The 19,732-nt window shown below is 37.9% G+C and overlaps 1 protein-coding gene across 4 annotated transcripts in view; it reads right to left on the reverse strand.

The window, feature by feature from the left end:
* The window catches only part of DENND2A (DENN domain containing 2A), a 122,430-nt gene that overhangs the window by 44,927 nt on the left and 57,771 nt on the right, over nt 1–19,732 (reverse strand). For all 4 annotated transcript variants that reach the window (XM_056799792.1, XM_001375250.5, XM_056799793.1 and 1 more), the window contains exons 4-9: nt 10,317–10,444; nt 8,684–8,805; nt 5,635–5,832; nt 4,004–4,097; nt 3,247–3,297; nt 1,979–2,166 (exon numbers count right to left, since the gene is read on the reverse strand). In XM_056799792.1, coding sequence (XP_056655770.1) covers nt 1,979–2,166; nt 3,247–3,297; nt 4,004–4,097; nt 5,635–5,832; nt 8,684–8,805; nt 10,317–10,444 — 781 coding nt within the window. The remainder of the gene's footprint in view (nt 1–1,978; nt 2,167–3,246; nt 3,298–4,003; nt 4,098–5,634; nt 5,833–8,683; nt 8,806–10,316; nt 10,445–19,732) is intronic.

Below are 19,732 nucleotides of genomic sequence, written 5' to 3' on the forward strand. Positions count from 1 at the left end.
TCTAAGTCTTGGGTGGTAAAAGACTGATGCACCTTTGCATGCAGTATCCCTGAATCTGGTGTCAGTTTGGTGAAATCCTGGAGAGGCATGATTTTGTGTGCCCCCAGGACTTCCTCAAGTTCATAGCTAGTGTGTTTGTCTATCAGGACTTTATTGTTGCCACTACTGTTGTTAAGTTGGATGTCTCAGTGCCCTTGCTCATGTCTGTGTTGTCTTTACCCACCTCCTCAGTCACTGTCTCAGTCCCATTCCCCAGGTTCCCCTTCTTTCTCATGCTATGTTCCTGGCACATCTCAGTTATAATTGGTATTTGAGAGAATAATATATCAAGCTTGTTGTCCATTTTTTTTTGTTCATTGCCTTCTTTCCCAGGATTATCCATATCTCCTTTGTGATATACGTACATGCCTTCCCAATAGCCACTAGAACTACATATGCCTGTGGAAGAGTCTGCCATAATGTTGATATCTCAAATGGCAGTTTGTTCCAGTATTTAATGATATTCAATAACTGCCTCAATTGTATCATTAATCATACCAGTGATGGTTTTGTAAATAAAACAGTCCCCCCAAAACGCCAAGATGGATCCCACCAACATTGTCCAAAATATCTTTTGGATCATTTTGGTTCCCTGTAATGACTACCCTCTTTGTTGCTTACAGTTGTTCTTTTTTACTTAGGAATCAAACTGTCTGATCCTAATCCTATGTAATGACTACCTGTGTACTTTCCCTTAAGATAGCTGCCCTGCCCATGACCGAGATTCAGTCAGAGTCAAACCCTTCAGCCAAGAGTCAGTTTCAACTGCCCGGATTAGCTTTTTCTCCCCCTCCAAAGTTCCAAGTTCCTTTTTGCCCATCCCCCATTTGCTGCTTGCAGGATTCTTGCAGCTCTTCCAGGCCTATTCCCAGAGTTTCCAGATTTCTCTCTTACAATATCCTTTATAGTCCACACTTAATGGTAGTTCCTCTAGTAAACCTACTCTGGGAATCCCTTCTTTGTCATAATGTCATAATCTCTCTCCTTTGGAAGTTCCATGGTACTCTGTTTAACATTCCCTCAAAGGCAATGATCACATATTAGTTATCTGTGTAAGAGTCTTATCACTTGGTAAGCTCCAGAGGCCACGGGACCTATCTTATTTCGATGTTACACAGCACAGCATCTGGTCAACAATGGGAACTTAATATTTATTTGTAGAGTTTTGGAAAGTTAGGCAATAAGAAGTTAACAGTCAAATTGGTATGGGAAGTAATTCTGAAATCAGGTGGATAGAGACCCCTTCCTTCTTTTCTTCCTTCCTTCTTTCCTTCCCTCCCTCTTTCCTTCCCCCAAAACAGTGGTTCCCCTTTATCATATTGGCATTAGGGAAATAGCACCAACATCTGTTACTAGTTAACTATATCATATAAGACTTTTCTTGCATGTAGTTCTTTTCTGGAGATGGGTTAAAAGTCTTAATTAAAAAAACCTGAATCCATATGATAAATTAAGCTACAATGGAGTTCTGTTATATGCACATATACATTCATTCATTCAATAGTCAACACTCATTTTAGGTGCCAGATCCTGTGCTAAGTGCAAACGATACAAAGACAACGTAGAGAAAAACAAAGAAAAGGATGTAGGTAGTCAGGTAAGAAAAGATGGAGTCTGGCCAAGAAAGAGTGAATGGATAAGTCAGAGAAGAGATAAGCAAGAAGAGAGTCCTCAGGACTTTCCAACCCTTTTGTCCTTTTGTTTTTTCTTCCAAGGATGCCGCACATTTTTCTCTCTGTCTTGCACTATGGAGTCTCCCATCTAATATACTCTGAATAGGACCTAACCATTATCTTACATGCACAATTCTAGCAATTATTACAATTTCTTTAGGTTTCCCCACTTCTCTATAACCTTCCTTCTGGCAGTGCCTGGTTGCAGGTGGAAATCTGAAGTTCCATAATGGAAGACAATTCTGTTCATCAGAAGCCTAGCCTACCTTTAGAGGGAACTGCTGGGTAAGTTCTGGTACATATGCAGCCCCTGCCTGTTTCTTCTGCAGTGACACCACCACAAAATACTCAAATAGCTGTCTCTCTTGGTACTCAATGAGATCCCGCTCCAGAGATTGATACCGGGGAGCCTGCTTCAGACGGGATTTCACATTGACCAGGCGTTGGCTGTGAGCTAGAAAGTGAAAAGAGAGGCTAATTTTGTTAAGTGGAATAATAGAAGCAGGATTCTGTGATTCTAAATACTAAATAGGTAGAGACAAGGCACATTGTTTTTTTTTCCTTTTTAAAGAAACTCTTACCTTCTATCTTAAAATCAATGCTACATGTCAGTTCCAAGGCAAAAGAGCAGTAAGGGCTAGGCAACTGAGGTTAAGTGGTCATACAAGGTCACACAGTTAGGGAGTGTCTGAGTCTGGATTTGAACCCAGGATATTCTATCACTAGGCTTTCTGCTCTATCCACTGAGTCACCTAACTGCCCCAACAGTAGTTTTTTACAACCACTTTTATAAAGACTTGTACTTGAAAGGAAAGAAGTAGAGGTAAATGCTACAAAAATGATGAAGTTGGGATAGTGAAGGAATGTTAAACCCATCACCTGATCCCACAACCTTAAACTATCAGATTCTTTGGCTTCTCACTGAACCTTAGAGAAGACTGTGGCAAACTCATCACAGCTCAGCACAATGAAAATATAATAAAACTTTCAAAGCTGGAAGATTATCTCAGAATTTATCTTGTCCAACCCTCTTATAATACATATAAGGCAACTAAAGTCTAAAATGGTGACGTGGCCCATCATTGGTCATAAAGATGTCAGTAGCATATTCAGGACTAGAATCTGGGTCTCCTAAGACTTCTTTTTTTTTTAAATGGTTACACTAGGAAGAAAAGGAGCTGATAAAACCACAAGAAACTATGTAAAGGCAATGAGACTGTCAGTTATTCCAGGCAGTTTTAATCAACTGGAATGTTCAGCATTGGCCAATAATTGTGTATGTTCATAGTTGACCCTCCCCTGAATTCCCTCTGTGCTCCTTCTCTTCACCCTCTTTCTCCTACCCCAAGATCCAACCTCCTAGAATTTCATTCTTTAACTTCAAATTTGAGAGCTGGACTTCCTTTATTCAATGGAAAAGACCCTCCTGGACTTTGCTAGTCCTCTTTCTTTCCTTGACCTTTAGAACAAGAAATGATCAAACATTCTACTATTTATAGGCTAAGTCAGGTCCCACATACATTCCTCATCTCACCTTTCAGTTTCTCCTCAGTGTCACTGTCTGATTCACTGTTTTCATCTGTCACTGTACCAAAAGGGACAAAGCAAAGAGATGTGAATGCAAAACAGCCTGACAAATAAAATTTTTCATATGATACATGGAAACACAAAATCTGGCTGCCTGGTTCATAAGGACTTTTTTCTGCTCCTATTTTAGCCTACTCCTGACAAATCATTGTCTTAGTTGGTTTAATAAAACTGATATTAAAAATCAGGCTCAGATACCAGGGATCTATAAACTTGTTTTCATTTTCATTTTTAAAAAATATTTCAACATAATTGTTTTCTTTTGTAATCCTGTGTTTTATTTCATGCATTTAAAGCCACAATTCTAAAACGGAGTCTATAAACTTTACCAGATTTCCCAAGGGTTCTGTGACATAAAAAGGCTTTAAGATGTTTAAGATAAATATCAGCAAGAAATGATGCTTTTGGCCTCCTCTTTGCAGAGGTAGAAAAGAACCATGAAAGGTCAAATAGAATAGGTCACTCAGCTCAGAACAGGGAAGTAACATGGACAGTGCTCAGGTTAAGGGTGATCTGACAAGAACCTTACAGTCAGAAATGACTCCAGTTCCTCTGCCACCTGACTGATCATCAAACCATATGTAGGGCACAGGGTGTAGCAGTTTACAGCAGACCTTTGCTTGTTTTGTTCTACTGCTGAACCAATTAAAACCTAATTTCATTCACCTCCCAGAAGGCTCCATTTCTAAGTCAAGTGCCTCTACCTTTTCCTGAATTGCTTTCCGTTGATTGTGACAGCCTCTTCACCCGCTTCTTGCCCCTGCGGGCCTCATAAATGGCATTGATCCGCAACACCAACTACCCAACATCAAAAGAAGAAAAAACAATGTCAGCAGTCTTCTAGTTGTGTTTCTAAGCTCTGTCTAGTTCTTTTGTGGCTCACAAGTTGAAGGGTGTGTAGAAGATGGATTAAGTACATGGGCAAACCTGAAATCCCATGCTTCATGCACATAGCTAGGCTTGAGGGACCAGCAAAGGGTAGACAGAGAAACATTTCACACTTGTGCTGAGCTGTTCTCTTGATTTGCTCTTTTGAATGAGTTGAGGAAGTAGTTGTCAGTAATGCCTAATAATCATGGATAACGCATTACATTGTTACTCTGGCATTGCCATATATATATGTATATGTTACATATATATATTTCACTATTACATACACACACACAGAGGGTTCCCATTAATTGGGAAAAAATTTGATTCTTTCCTACCAAACTGACATTTTGAGGAAATGTCAGTGTTACATTTTAGGGAGAAGCTTCTCCCAAATCAAAACAAAAAAAGGAAGAAATAGCTGAAAAAATGTTTCCAGGCACAGTACCCATTATATGGGAGTGGTGCCAGAAAATCTCAGCATTTGTCTTTGGGAGCATATTCAACTGCTAGTGCCTTCCTCTCCCAAGCTACCTTTCGCCTACTCTGTATTTATCTTTTATGTACTCATTTAGGTACAGGGTAGGTTCTCTCTGACTAGAAGATAGATTTTTGGAAGACAGGGACTATTTTTGCTTTTTCTTTGTATTCCCAGCAATTAGCACAGCACTTGGCACAAAATGAGTGTTTAATCAATGACTATGGGTTGATTTATTGCCTGATTGAAAAGGAGCAAGGGTTAAGGGTTAAGCACCTTGAATCAGTTGGGGTCCACCTTCACCAAAACATACACTTTTATATTTATACCTCACATACAGATATGCAAGAACATATGTAACACATTTTATTTGTACACATAACTCACATCTTTTTCAAGTGGGTATCTATGATTTCCATCTACTTCAAGATCTAGGGAGGCAATGTGGAAGAGTGGAAGAAGTTTTGAGCTGGAAAAGACCTGGGTTTAAATTCTACTTCTGATGCTTACTACCTGAGTGGAAGGAGTTGCTTTAACTTCCCTGGGCCCAATTTATTCATCTATAAAACGAGGGTGCTGGATTAGATAGCTTCTGAGTCCACTTCCTCTAGACAGATGGCCTCTGTCTCTAGCTAACATTTTTCAATTTCAAGGGTCTGTGATTTCCTCAGTCTGCGTAATTCCTTTCTCAATTTGGATTTTTCCCTTTCTGGCCAAGAACATTAAGAAAGCAAGACAGTAAGTCTAGACAGGCTGACATGTGAAGAAGGACAAATGCTATATTGTGTAGATGAAGAGACAACCCAATAGCACAATAAATGTACCTAAATGTGTTGGTGCAAAAATTTGTCATGGTGGAGTGAAATCAGTGTTAAGAGACCCACTTAGGACACACAGGAGAATAAGGAGGAGGGAGTCCACCAGTTACACTGTAGCTCTAGCAGCATTCTGGAAAAGGCAATTGGTGAGGAAACCTGGAGGAGTTACCTTGGGTATCTTTTTTCTCCTCTTTCCATTCTGGGGATTTTCTAGGTTGAAGAAAGTATCATCTGGGCTGCTAGGAGTAGAAGGTGGACTGATTTTGGAAGGAGATCCAGTGCCATCTCGACTAAGCTTTCTCATGTCCAAGAGTTTGAAGTTTCTCCGCTCTGAGTTTTGCCGGAAAAATGCAGGTTTGGAGGCTAACTGTTGGTAGGAGAAGAAGCATAAGAAGAAAAGAATGAATTAATGAGGAAGAGATGGAGGGGGCAACATTAAAAAGATGCTGCTAAAGCAAAACTTTTTAAATCAACAACTCTATCAAACACTACAACATTTTGCCATTATGTGTACCCTGCCGTGACTATATGACTTTGGGAGTTCCTATAGCACTATTCCTCCAAAGATCAATCTATGAGCCAGCTTTTATTAAGCCTTACTACAGTAAGTACTAGTACTACACCAAGCACTTGGGATACAAAGAAAGACAAAAACACAAAAACAGCCTCTGATTTCAAGGAGCTCACATCCCAGTGAGAAAGATTCCAAATAAATAGAAAGTCATTTGGGGCTTAGTTGATACAGGATGATAGTTAAAATTCCTTGTCTTTCTTGTCCCCCAAAGAGCTTAAAAGTACAACATGATTTGGGGAGTTCCTGTTCTATCTGCTTCTTAGTCTACATTTAGAACTTCTCTATCATACAGAAAGAAAATAATAAGAACACTACTGATCTCATTTGGTTCAGCTTAAGAGTATCCAAGAGTGGGTTCCAGGAACAAAAATCCATGAGTGTAGGCTGAAGTCATTTAGTTATATACTGAATTACATTTCACTTCAATGACTATTTCTAATTAATCCAAAGCAGATAGCAATTAGTTATAAAATGTACAACTAGATCTTGATTAATGAGAACAAAAAATCCCCAGAAATGTTTGTATTATTCAAATTCACACTGCAAATTTCTACTAGGTTAGAACCAGTTGCTGTATTTTATGCATAATTTATAACCACAAGTATTATAAATTCTAATATATATGACCATTTCAGAGATTTCATTATTCAAAGTAACTTCAATCTGGCTGTGAGTTCATGGAAGTTGACTAATTAGGTAAAACCTTTTTTTTTCCCCAAAGAACTTTGGTGGGCTGCACCCCAGGTTCAGGTAGGTTGCTTGCTGACCTCATGGGCTTAATCTTGATTAGCCTGATTTATTAAAGTATTTGTTCATATCCTTCTATTGAAACATCTGTAACAAACATACAGAGGAAGGACATGTGCTACCATCAAATTGTCATATTTCTACATGTATTCCTCAAATCTTAAATAGTGCTGGAAATTAGAAAGAGCCCAAGGAATGGAAAGGGAGAGGGAGATGGAGTAGGGGTGCTCCTAAAAAAAAAAAGAAGGAACTGAAAGCTGGAAAGCAGATTTGAGTACAGAAAATTGGATCATCTAGGAGTAAACTGGCAAGGATGGAAAAGGCAAGGATGTAGAAAGTGTAGGTCAGATGAGGGAAGGAAAGGAAGAGGATTCAGAGAGGAAAAAAAGAAATGGGGTTTTTGATCCAGGAAGGGACTCAGCAGGGATTAGAGTAAGGACTACCCAATAGGAATGCTTTACTTTAATGTACTTCTGAGATCTTATTAATGTGGGTATTCCCTCTACTGGTGCAGACTGCAACCTATTCATGCTTTCTCAACTTATACGATGATAACTATCTATATTTCTTCATAGAACCTCCAGAGAGGATACACTCAGTGAGCTCAAATCCATTCTCCAGGGTAAAAGCTCTTAACCTTTATAATGTGTCTTTCATTCTTTAATAAATGCTTGTCCATCTTTTCCCTTTCTACCATATAAGTGGGAGAGGAATTTATAGGCATACTTGTTGATGTGCTCCTCCAACAAAATGTAAGGTACTTAAGGGCAGGTTTTGTCTTGTCTTTGTATTTCTAGTCCAAAGCTTGGTACTTGGCACGTGGTAGGTGCTTAAAGAATGCTTTGATTTACTGACTGTACTTGATGTCTTCAGTAAAGAGGGTTAGGAATTCTAGAGAATCTTCACAGTTCTCCACAATTAAATATACACAACACTCAATAAATAATCTGGATTGGATTATTTTAAGTGGATATCCTAAGTGGAATTGAACTCATTTTGGAATAATTCATGTTGGCACTTAATGAGGTATCGTCTTTAAGCATTATTTAACTATCCCATGTATATTGATAATTGGTAGATACTGAGAACAGCCCAACATAATACACCATTAAATGTCCAGTGATGAGTGATGAAGACAATAAGTGCTTTAGGAATTCAAAGAAGTGGAGTATTTTTATTTTATTTTATTTTTAAAGTATCACATCCATTTCCCAATATATCTCTTCCTCCCTTCCTCTTCCCAAATAGACATCCTTTATACAAAGAATTAAAAAAAGAACCTATTAAACAAAAATAGCCTACACATTCAAATAACTAATAAATACATAATTAATAAAAATAATAAAAATAAAATAATCAAATACTACAATTTTTCATACCTATAATCTTCTACCTCTTCAAAGAAATGGGAAGAAGTACCTTCTCTTACAGGAAGAGAAAATTTTAATGGGCCCTTTTGTAAGGCATATGTTCAAAATGTAAATAATCACTCCTTCATTTTAGGACTTTTGGATTTGGATAAAAAATTGAAATGATAATATTTTGTGAATATATGTTGTAGCTAACAGGATGAGAAAGGATTAGGATTTGCTTTGACAAAGGTTACTCACATTGAAAAATCACAGATCTACCTAAGTGTTGTGGTTCAAACCTAAAACAGGTCTTAAATCTTCCTTGAGCATCTTATTCGCTGAAATTTAGGAAAGGGATATCATAAAAGTAGAATTTTAGGAAGACGAATCTGGGATGCAATTGACTTGATTAATCAGACACAGGGAGAACATCTGGAGTTAGATGCTGCCATTATCCAAGTGGGAAGTCTTCCAAGCTTGGGTGGAATGCTCGGAGTGTCCCAATACCCCTCCCTCCCTGCCTTTGCCACAGCCTGCTCTCCTACCTTGGTGGGAGTGTCAGGGATGGAGGAGGTAGGGGATGCTGGAAAGTTCAGGACACACTTCTTTCCCAGGCAGCGACCATGTAACTCAATGTCCTCATAAGGATTCTCCTTCAGTGGTGGATCTGCAGTCAAAGGCAATAGGTCAGGAGCCTCAATCCCAGCTCTGTTGCTTACTACAGGTGTGATCTCAGGCCACTCCCCTAACCTTTCTGGATCTCTGCTCCTTCCTTCATCTACAAAAATGAGTGTAATAATACCTTCACTACCTATCTCACAGAGCTGCTGTGACAATGATATTTTGTAAAGCACTATGAAAACGTGAGCTGCTGCTATATCAAGTGTTCAGTTGGAAATTAGGCAATTAACTGCTTTTTTCCCACAGATTGTATGTAAGTGAAACCAGTTAAGGAAATAGCCATCAGGTCACTGATGTCAACCCAGTTAATATCCCGTCTCTGCCTTAAATTTCCATTTTTGGTTCCCAGTTTCTTTTTATCTTGAGTCTCTCAAGGCTTTAAAGACCAAGTAAAGATCATCTTTTTCACACATGATGTTATAAAATAGAAGTATATTTGTTTTCTCTTTGCCCTTTAGATCATAAGCTTTTTGAGGCCAGGAACTGTCTTTTGCTTTTCTTTGAATCCTCAGCCCTTAGTCCAGTGCTTGACACAGAAGCTACTTCATAAATGCTTGTTAACTGACTAGTAACTGACTGGCCCCAGAGGGCAGAATGAGAAGTCAGAGTCAGATATGTTAGAAGGCAGATTTTGTTCTGTATAAGGGGAAAACTTCCTAATAATTAGGTTGTCCAAAGTAGAATTCACTATTTTAGTAGGTAGTGAGCACCTCATCATTAGAGGTTTTCAAAAGAGACTAAAGATTCACTTTTTAGGTGACCTTCCTATTCTAGGAGTCTGTGAGGCTTTTTTTTTTTTAATTCTATGAAAATTGGAAATCAAGTCTCAGAACTTGTGAGATCATATCTTACTTGTTAATCCAGACCCCACTTCAGCATTTTTTATACTTCTCTCAAAGCTGGACAAAGCTTATCTTCCTCCCAGACATCCTCTGTGGTTTGAAGCTTCCTGCCAATTTGGTAAATTATTCTCTTTGTCAGGCTCTGATTAAATATAGGCTCAGAGATCTAGACATAAAGATAGATTTAGAGCAGGAAGGGACTCAGAGGTCATCTAATCCAACCCCTCCATTTCACAGATAAGAACACTAAGGCCCAAAGAGGTGGAGTGACTTGCCCAAGGTCACACAGGTAGTGAGTGTGAGAGGGAGGATTTGAATGGAGGTCTTCTGACTCTTGAACCACTGCTCTTTCCCCTCCACTATTCTAGTATGCTCAATCTTCCTTTTTTCTCAATCATTGTCAACCCACTCTCTTCCCTTGGACTCTCCTTCCTTCCACATACTCAATGCCTTTGCCTTTTCTCTCACTTACCAACCTGGTACTCTTTCTTTCATCTGTCTATTCATCCATCCTTTGAAATGTGTATTTTGTTGTGTCTTTTCATTCCAAAGAAGTCATCCTTCCCATCCACCCCTTCTCTCTCCCATGCTTTACTAAGTCTTTCTCATCACAAACTTCTTTTGCACAAACTTCATCCATGTTCTAGCCTCTTACCCAGAATGTCCTCATAGATGTTCTCCTCAGATAAAGTGCGTGTGAGTGCCAGCTTAGTCTGTGCATACCAGTCCACTCTGCTGTTCTCAGACGAAGACTGCAGTAAATCTTCAAACTCATATGACTTCCTAGATTATTTAAGCGGTAAAATAAGGGATGGGGGTGGGGCAAGAAGGGATGGGAGAGGGAAGAGAATAACAAGAGCACAAATCAGACTAGAATGGAGAGTAATACAAACGTAATATATTATTGCCCCAACATCAACCCTAAAGCTCATTTTTCTATGCTCTCTGCTTAAGGAAAAGATGAAGAAAAATACCTTGAGTAAGACCTATAATTCTTAGACCTCAGAGCAGGCAATGGTGCCTGGTAATTCCTTTCATACTATATATTATTTCTTATATGTAAATATATGCAATATATATTATTTTCCTTCTTGTTAATATTGAGAGGTAGTGTGGTATAGTACAATGGTTCTCAACTTTTTTCAGTTTCTTGGAACCCTTTTCACCATCAACAGAAATGTGTTGTGAAGCCTTGGAAAAATTTAATATACGACTCATAATACTGTTTTAGATTTGCTCATTTTAGTGCTTAAAATAACTACAGTGATAACTTTTGCTCAAAAAGAAGGTTCAAAATACTGCAGAAACAAACCTATAATGCTTCAAGTGTGCACATGCTTATTGGCACAGAGAAAAACTGTTTTTTACATGATAGGGCGATTATTTATTGCTGAAGGTTCCATTAAAAACATTTAGTGCAAACTTCTTGTACCATTGTTCTGAATTCTCAAAGGTTTCTGGAACCACTAAAGGGGAACTGTTAGTGTTATGGACAGAAAACCAGGTAGAACTGGGTTTGAGTTTCAATTCTGACACATACTGACTGAGTGACTCCCAGGAGAATCATTCAGGGAAATCATGATCTCTCTCAGGGGAAGGAAGAAGATTATATTAGGAAACAAAGTGGTGTAAAAATAAAACATATCAGTAAACACTTAAAATAAATTACAACAACCTAAGTATATATGGGTCTTTTGTAAAGCAGGTGTTCAGAACCAGAAAACTCACTATTTCAAGAAGGATTTCAGATAATCTCATTGTCAGAATACTTAAGATTATTTATTTAGGATAAGATCAAGAAAGACTTGATTCTTCTTTTTTTTAAATTACTAAACGTTGGGCCTAAGAACTTAAAGAAGCATAAATATTTGTACAAGGCAAATTTCATTACAATAAATGTCTCTATATAATATAATAATATGTATAAAATATAAAAATAAAATAAAAAACAAAAATATAATTAAAAGACTTCCAAATATTCAAGATAACATTCTTCAATATAGCCAAAGACTACAAAACCTTAAAATCTGATGAATTCAGATATGATGTGGCCTGTACATTATATGAGCTTATTTGCATTTTAATGGCTGTGAGAGAAATGAATTCTAGAGTTTGCATGCATATATACATAAGAAATAAAATAGATTAATTTTCCATTAAAAAGTAATGACTGTGAGACACTACCTTCTACATGAAATATTACTTTCCTCATCTGTAAAATGGTAACAATAATAGTTGTTTAATCCAGGATTTTTGTGGGGATCAAATAAAGTTATATTTCTAAAGTGTTTGCAAAGCCTGGCACATTGTAAATGATTATCAAGTGTTTGTTCCACTTACTTCTTACCTTCCCATTTACCAAATAGTAAGATGCTCAATAAAGATTTAAGTTATTCTTTAGATATAATCCATGACATTTTGGGTGAATCTGTGATTTCATAAGCATGTGAATGCAGATCACAATCTTTTTATGTCTTCTTGTATTTTTCACATTTTACTTTTTTATTCTGAACTTAAACAAAAAGTATTTTCATACAGACAGAAGATAAAAGATTCTATTTGAAAGCATTTTTGAAAGCATCTATTTGATGATGAAAGATCTATTCTGAAGCATTTATTTGAAAGCAAATTTCCATTTGAAACCAAGTGCTTTTGAAATGTACATATATGCATGTAAAGGAAATTCTACATGTTATTTTCAAGCTTCCAGCTTTTCTGCACACTCCCTTCTGTTCTTTTCTGCACAATGAATATTCTAACATTGATCCCTTTTTTTTGCATTGCTATCATGCATCCTTATCTCATGTTCTAACATACGTAGGATATTGCCAGCATAAAGTAGCAATAGAAGGATACAGAATCCAATTCTTAAAAACTGAAACTTCCTGAAACTAAAGAGTAACTAAATAAAAATTTAAATCAAATGAGATGACACAAGGACTTTGTAAACCTTACAGTACTAGGTAAACACTAGCTATTATTATTATTTACATCCAAAACAAATTCTTGACTTTTTGAAAGGAGTTATTGAAAAATGTCTTTAAATTGTAGTTCCTAGTGCATCAAAGTATTTCTTCAGAGACTGGTAATTAGGGTAAAAAGGACTTGTTTAGTTGTTTCTGGCTTTTTGTGACCAGATAGATCATAGCATGACAATGCTGTCCATGGGGTTTTTTAGACAAAGATACTAGAATGATTTACCATTTCCTTCTCCAATGGATTAAAACAAACAGAGGCTAAATCACTTGCCCAAGGTCACAGAGCTAGTAAGTACCTGAGGTCAAATTTGAATTTAGGTCTTCCTGACTCAAAGCCCAGGATTCTTGTCCACTAAGCCAGCTCTCTGTTTCCAAGGGCAAAAGGGACTAGAATACTGAAATTTCAAGTCAAAATAGGAACTCACTGAAGATTAATATAAAATGCAATAGCTTTTATTTAATGAATATTTCCCTATTTCACTTAGTTATTAGTGTTGTCTTACTTCTCAAACTTTCCTAAGCACTATCGTATCTCTCACTTGTCCTCTTTATTCCCTGCCTTGTTTTATACTCATTTGTGTACATGTTGTACCCCCCCCCCACCAGAACGTAAGTGCCTCAAGGGCAGATGCTGTTTTATTTATATATATATATACATATGCTTTTGTACTATCATAGACTAAAAGAATTAGAATTGAGCTTAGAAGTCATTTAGTCTAATCTACACCTAAGGATCTCTTCTGCAATGTACGGAGCAAGGGATCACCCAGTATCCATAAGAAAATACAGAAGTATCCCTTCCACATTGCAACTTTCTCCATCATGGTTTCGATATACCATGGGTCAGCATAAGAAATTAAATGGGAATTTTGGAGTAGCTTTGCAGAAGCCAGCAGCTGACACTGAAAAAGTTTAGAAATTCAGAAATGTAAAAATATATGTATAGTATTGTATAATGTCAATATATTTTATCTTTTAATACTATAAACACAATTTCTTTTTTTTAAGTTTGAATAAGTAAAAAATTAAAGTTTGTGAAAAGGGCACAAAAACCAGCAGATGATATACAAAGGCTAGAAATATAGAAATATCTTTAAAAATTTAGTAACTCAAAAGTGCATAAAGTGTATATACTGTTATATATATCACATGTAGAGTACACATTTTGTTGTTTAATAACATAAATGAACAGCTCCACAACTTTTTTCCTTGTAGCAAAAGAAATGTGGTTCTCCACACTGGTTTGGGGATGCCAAGCATGTTTATGGCAGTCTCTCATGTGACATCTTGTGGTGATAAAAAATCGTAGATTTTTTAGATCATTGGCCCCTAACACCTGCACTGTAGAAGGGATATCTGTACTCAGTAATGCAGATCCCATCAAATCCCGAGGCAGCCTATTCTATTTTTGGACAGCTCCATTTGTTAGAAAATCTTTTTAATTTTTCTAATTTTCAAGCATTGTTTCTGGTTTTGTGAGGGCCAAGCAGAATGAAGCTTTTCCCACCACAAATGAGTCCTTCAAATATGGGAAGATAGCTGAGCTGGCAGCCAATTCCCATAATCCCTGCCTCTGGGAAGGTAAAGGTATAACTCGGGAGTTCTGACTTGTATTAGGAATAAACTGGCCAGGTGTCCACACTTAATCTGGCATCACTATGTGAGTCTCAGGATTAGGTTTCAGGGTGGGAGACACCAGGCTGCCTAGGGAGGGAACTAGCCCTGGCAGGAAAAAGGGCATGTCCAAGCTCTGGTTCCAATCAGTTAGTGGGTTTGAGCCTGACTGGTTACTGCAGGGAGGGAGGAGACCTCAAAGACTCCTCCTAGTCTCAAAAAAAAAAAAACCCCAGAAACCAAAACCATAATACAAGATTAAAAAAACAAACCAACACAAACATGCAAAGATAGCTGCCATGTCCTATGCTCTCACATGCATCTTCTCTTGGGTAGGCTAACTATTTCCTTTTCCTTTACCTGATCTTCTAAGGCACAGTCTCCAGGCCCACTGCCATTTTGGTTGTCCTTCTTGGGACCTCAAGGTTCAATGCTTTCTCTAATTTGTGGGGCCCAGAACTGAACGTAGCACTCACAATGCAGTGTGGTCAAGTATAATAGGACCATTATCGGCCACGGTAGATCTAGGGGTGTGTGTGTATATATATATACATATAGACAGTATTTCTATACCTTCCCATTCTCTTGGTACTTCTGTGACTGAATATAAGATTACATTAGCTTTTCTGATCACTCTATCACACAGTCCCTTTTTTGTATTCCTATATCAAGTGCCATGTACACAGTATGTGCTTAATGAATATTTGCTGAATTTCAATGTGAAATAATTATTCATAGTGCCCTAGGGTTGGGAATACTGAGGCAAAAATCCATACCTGTTGTCTTAGAATCAGTACTAATTATCAGTTCCAAAGCAGAAGAGTTGGTAAGGGCTAGGCAGTGGGGGTTAAGTGACTTGCCCAGGGTCATACAGCTGAGAAGTATCTACGGTTGGATTTAAACCAGGAACTCCAGTCTCTAGGACTGGCTCTCTATCCACCTAGTCACCCAGCTGCTCCTCAAGACAAAATTAAACTGGTTTCTGCCTTTGAAAAGCTGATATTCTATCAGGGAAACAATATGTACATATATGTGTATTCAAAATATGCAGGACATCAGTACAAGCAGGGAGAGGCACTACTAGCTTGAGGGGGTAGGGGGTGGGAGCAGAGAATAGCCAAGAAAGTCCTAATATAGATGATGGAAGGTGGTGCTTTGACTTAGCTTTTTCTTTTCTTTTTTTTTTAAACCTTTACCTTCCATCTTAGAGTCAATACTCTATATTTGCTCCAAGGCAGAAAACTTGTAAAGGCTGGGCAACAGGGTTTAAGTGACTTGCCCAGCGTCACCCAGCTGGGAAGTGTCTGAGACCAGATTTGAACTTAGGACCATCCATCTCTAGACCTGGCTCTCCATCCACTGAGCCACCTAGCTGTCTCCTTCAGCTTAGTGTAAAGGGAAACAGGAATTCTAAAAGACTGAGGTGAGGTGAAGGGAAGGTATTCTAGGCATGGGGGCTAACCTGTGAAAAGGTATAGAGATGGGACGATGGAGTATCATATGTGAGGAAGAGCCAAGAGGTCCATTTCTCTGCACCACAGCAGGCACGATGAAGTACTAAATAATAAGGCTAGAAAAACAGGTTGGAGTCTGAGTTGGATATTCAACAAACATTTAGTAAGTACCTACTATGTGCTGGGCACTGTGCTAAGTGCCAGGAATATACAGAGAGGCACTCACAATCAAATGCCACAAGGGTTTTAAGGGACAGAGAAAACCAGTGGACACCAGATGTACTAGAGAGCCTCTGGAGTTTATGAAGCAAGGGAGTGACAAGGGCATGAACTATGCTTTGGGACAATCACCTCAGAAGCTGTAGGAGAGTAGGAGCAGCTTCTGGAAGAATCATGATGACTAGAGCATGCACAGGCATTCTTTCACTAGTTCAGTTTCACCTACATGGTTGGGAGGAACTTTTTCCTTTTGGCTGTCCACCTGGCACTCTCCATGTCTACAGACTAGCCAGAGTTCATTACAGCCATCACTTTGCTGCATTTCTTATAAGGGAGCAGCAAGGTGATTCCTTCACTCATGGTGGTGAGACCAGCTGAGGGAGGAGGACCTTGAGATGTTCTCCTTCCTTCTCTCCATCCCTTGGCCACCTGGCTCCTGAGAACGAGCCTGGGTCTTTGGCCTTTTTGTTCACCCTCTTCTTCATGACATGAGCAAATGGAGCCAACCTTGGAATCTCAGAGGTTTGGATCACGAGCCTAAAGGAATCCAGGCTGGATGTTGCAGCCATCTTAGCATGGAGCAATCATGTGGGATGACCTGTGGGATTCGTGTCCTGCAGAAGTTGGCAGTGATTCCAACTTTGGATATAAATATGATGGAACCAATGCTACACAGGAACTGAGCTAATTTGTAAGTGTAATACCCCACCACTCCCACCCCCATTCAGAGACAGGGGTTGCTGTAGGAAGGGGATTATGCCTTCCAGGTGTTAGGGGAAATGCTTGTACATTTGTTCTCTTAAAAAAAATTATACTTTAACATTCATTTTTAAAAGAGATTTTAAAAAAGGATTTGAGTTCTCAATTATTTCCTTTTCTTCACCCCCCTCCCCCATGAAGAAGGCAAGAAATATGATATCAATTATACCTGTGAGGTCATGCAAAACAGATTTCCACATTAGCCATGTTGTGGGAAAAAAAAGGCAAGAATACTAAAGTGAAAAAGGTCTTCTTTAATCTACACTTAAATATGCTATTGTTCTTGCTTTCTCTTTGAAGCAAACCTTCCCTTGTAAAAGTTACCCATGAGGGCAACTGGGTGGCTCAGTAGATTGAGAGGAGGTCCTGGGTTCAAATCTGACCTCAGACACTTCCTACCTGTATGATCCTGGACAAGTCGCTTAACCCCTATCGCTTTTCTGCCTTAGAACCAATATACAGTATAGATTTTAAGACCGAAGGTGAGGGTTTATTAAAAAAAAAAAGCTACCCATGGTTAAGCGGTTAAACAGATTTGGGGTGCTAGTTCCCAGACCTCTATAAACAGGAGGACACAGCTAATGGGGCTCCAATCAGATGGTGTCAGAGAAAAAGACAATCCCCAAACCATCAAAGTCCTCTGGAACCTCGAGACAGAACAGTAGCAATCTGGAGGAAAGAAAGAGTGGGCCTGAGTATGTCATATTCAAAGTATTTACTTTGTTATGCTTTATATAGATTTCTCTGTGTAGGTATTGTTTCCTGAGACAGCATATAAGGTGATGGAAGGCAGGGGCAGTTCGATTTATATCTCTGAATCCTTAGCATTTGGCACATAGAAGGTGCTTATTAATAAATGTTCATCAATGATTGTTATTGATTTTAGATATGAGAGTTAAGAATGTACAGAATACACAGAAATAACTCTAACCTCTCATAACTCAGAAATTGGAATTTTTCAATTCTGAGGGACTTAAGAAAAAGAATGCTATTCACCTCCAGAGAAAGAACTTTAAAAAAAAATTTAATTTAACTTTTATTTATTTATTTTTTTAGTCAATTTAGAACATCACTCCTTGGTTACAAGAATCATATTCTTTCCCTCATTTCCTTCCCCCACCCTTCCTGTAGCCAACGTGCAATTCCACTGGGTTTTATGTGTGTCCTTGATCAGAACCTATTTCCATGTTGTTGATTTTAGCACTGGGATGTTCATTTAGAGTCTATATCCCTAATCATATCCCCTCGACCTGTGCAGAGAAAGAACTTTTGAAATAGGAATGCAGATGGAAGCATATGATTTTTCATTTGTTTATTTGGGTATATGTTTGGGGTTTTGGTTCTATAAGATTATTCACTGAGAAAAATGAATTAATATGGAGATATGTTTTACGTGATAATATATGTATAACCCAGATTGAATTGCTTGTCAGCTCCAGGAAGGGGGAGGGAGATAATTTGATTATATACTTTTGGAAAACTCATGTGGAAATTTGTTTTTAAAATAAAAAAATTTTAAATAATAAAGAAATTGGAGTTTTTTAAAAGCCCAGAAATATGTATCATTTTATGGCCCCAGAAATTTTATAAGTCTTCAGAGTAAGGCTGTATTTGCATATTGCCAAAGCAACAATTAAAAAAGTAAAAAAAAAATCAACCAGGTTAGTTATTTATTTTCAGGTAAATTAAAAAATGAGGCAGTTAGAGCATTCAATTTTAATGTAATATTTTAGTTATATAATACTTATACACATAAAATAACAATGCAGTTGTGCATTCAACTTAAACTAGAGGTTCTTAACCTTTTTCCCTGTATCATGTGGCCTTCCTGGCTATCTGGTGCTTTCTCAGGAATGTTTTTAAATGCATAAAATAAAAGGCATAGAGTTACGAAGGAAACCAATTACCCTGAAACACAGTTATGGAAATATTTAAAAAAACAAGTTCACAGACCCAAAGTTAAGGACCCTTGACTAAAATCTAATTGAGTAAAACAGCTTCTGTTTATTTAGCATTCTACATGTGAGAATATTTTGGTGTAAGGGAGCCTTTTTTTGTGTGAAATGTGGCCTTTTACTCATTCCTTTCAATATTATTATATGCATGTATGCAATAAAATATGTACAAAGAAGCCAATGTTGCAGGAGTAGCCTTATCTTTTCTGGAATTTCCTGATATTTGGAGGCTTTCATTTCCCATCATGATTTTGAGGAAAGAATTCTTGCATTTATTTAATTTCCTGAGATTTCATAGAAATGAAGGGGAAGAAAATAAGGAAGAGAGAAAGAAGGTCAGAAGAAGAAAGGGAAGCAAAGAGAGGGGAGAAGAGAGAAAAAGGGAGAGAAAAAGGGAGGACAAAGAATCAGGGAAGGGGAGGAGGAGAGGATATAGAGAGAAAGAGAAACAGAGGGAGGAAAAGAAGGTGAGAGGGAAGAAAAAAGAGGAAGAAGGAAGTCATGGTCAAGTGGATTGGCTTGATGATTGATAAAACAGATTAATCAGCTTATGAAAATAAGTTTCAGACCTTCTCCAAAGCACATAGCCCAGACCTGTAATTCTAAACTTCCATAACCTGAAAATCCTTAATCATTTCTCTCTTCAAACTTGACTTGGTTTTCCTGCATTGGAGAGGCCCATGGGCCTGTCAAATTTGGGGCTTTCTAGTTACAGTCAATTTTAAGAGAGAGGACTATAAACAAAGGTAAGAATAAAAAAATTTTAAAGAGAAAAAAGCATATTCTATACTTTTTTCTCCTTCCCACCACCGCTTCATTTAAATACAAAGTAACCAAAATAACCTCTAAATAACTCCAAATTTCCCAAACTCAGCTGATGTCAAGCTGGCTAAGAAAATGTAAACTTTGGACTGAGACTAAGCATTCCTAGCTTTGGTTTTAAAACAGGGTTTTAAGCAATTGCTAGAAACCTAGAAAGAGCAGATTGTAGTGAAATGAAGAAAAAATGATAGAAATGGCAGTTTGATAGTGTACCTAAGAGGCAAATGAAGGCACTGATTTCCTACTGCATAATGGTAGCTGGGATGGTGG

This window comes from Monodelphis domestica, chromosome 5 (assembly GCF_027887165.1).
Source record: "Monodelphis domestica isolate mMonDom1 chromosome 5, mMonDom1.pri, whole genome shotgun sequence".
NCBI classification, from domain to species: domain Eukaryota; kingdom Metazoa; phylum Chordata; class Mammalia; order Didelphimorphia; family Didelphidae; genus Monodelphis; species Monodelphis domestica.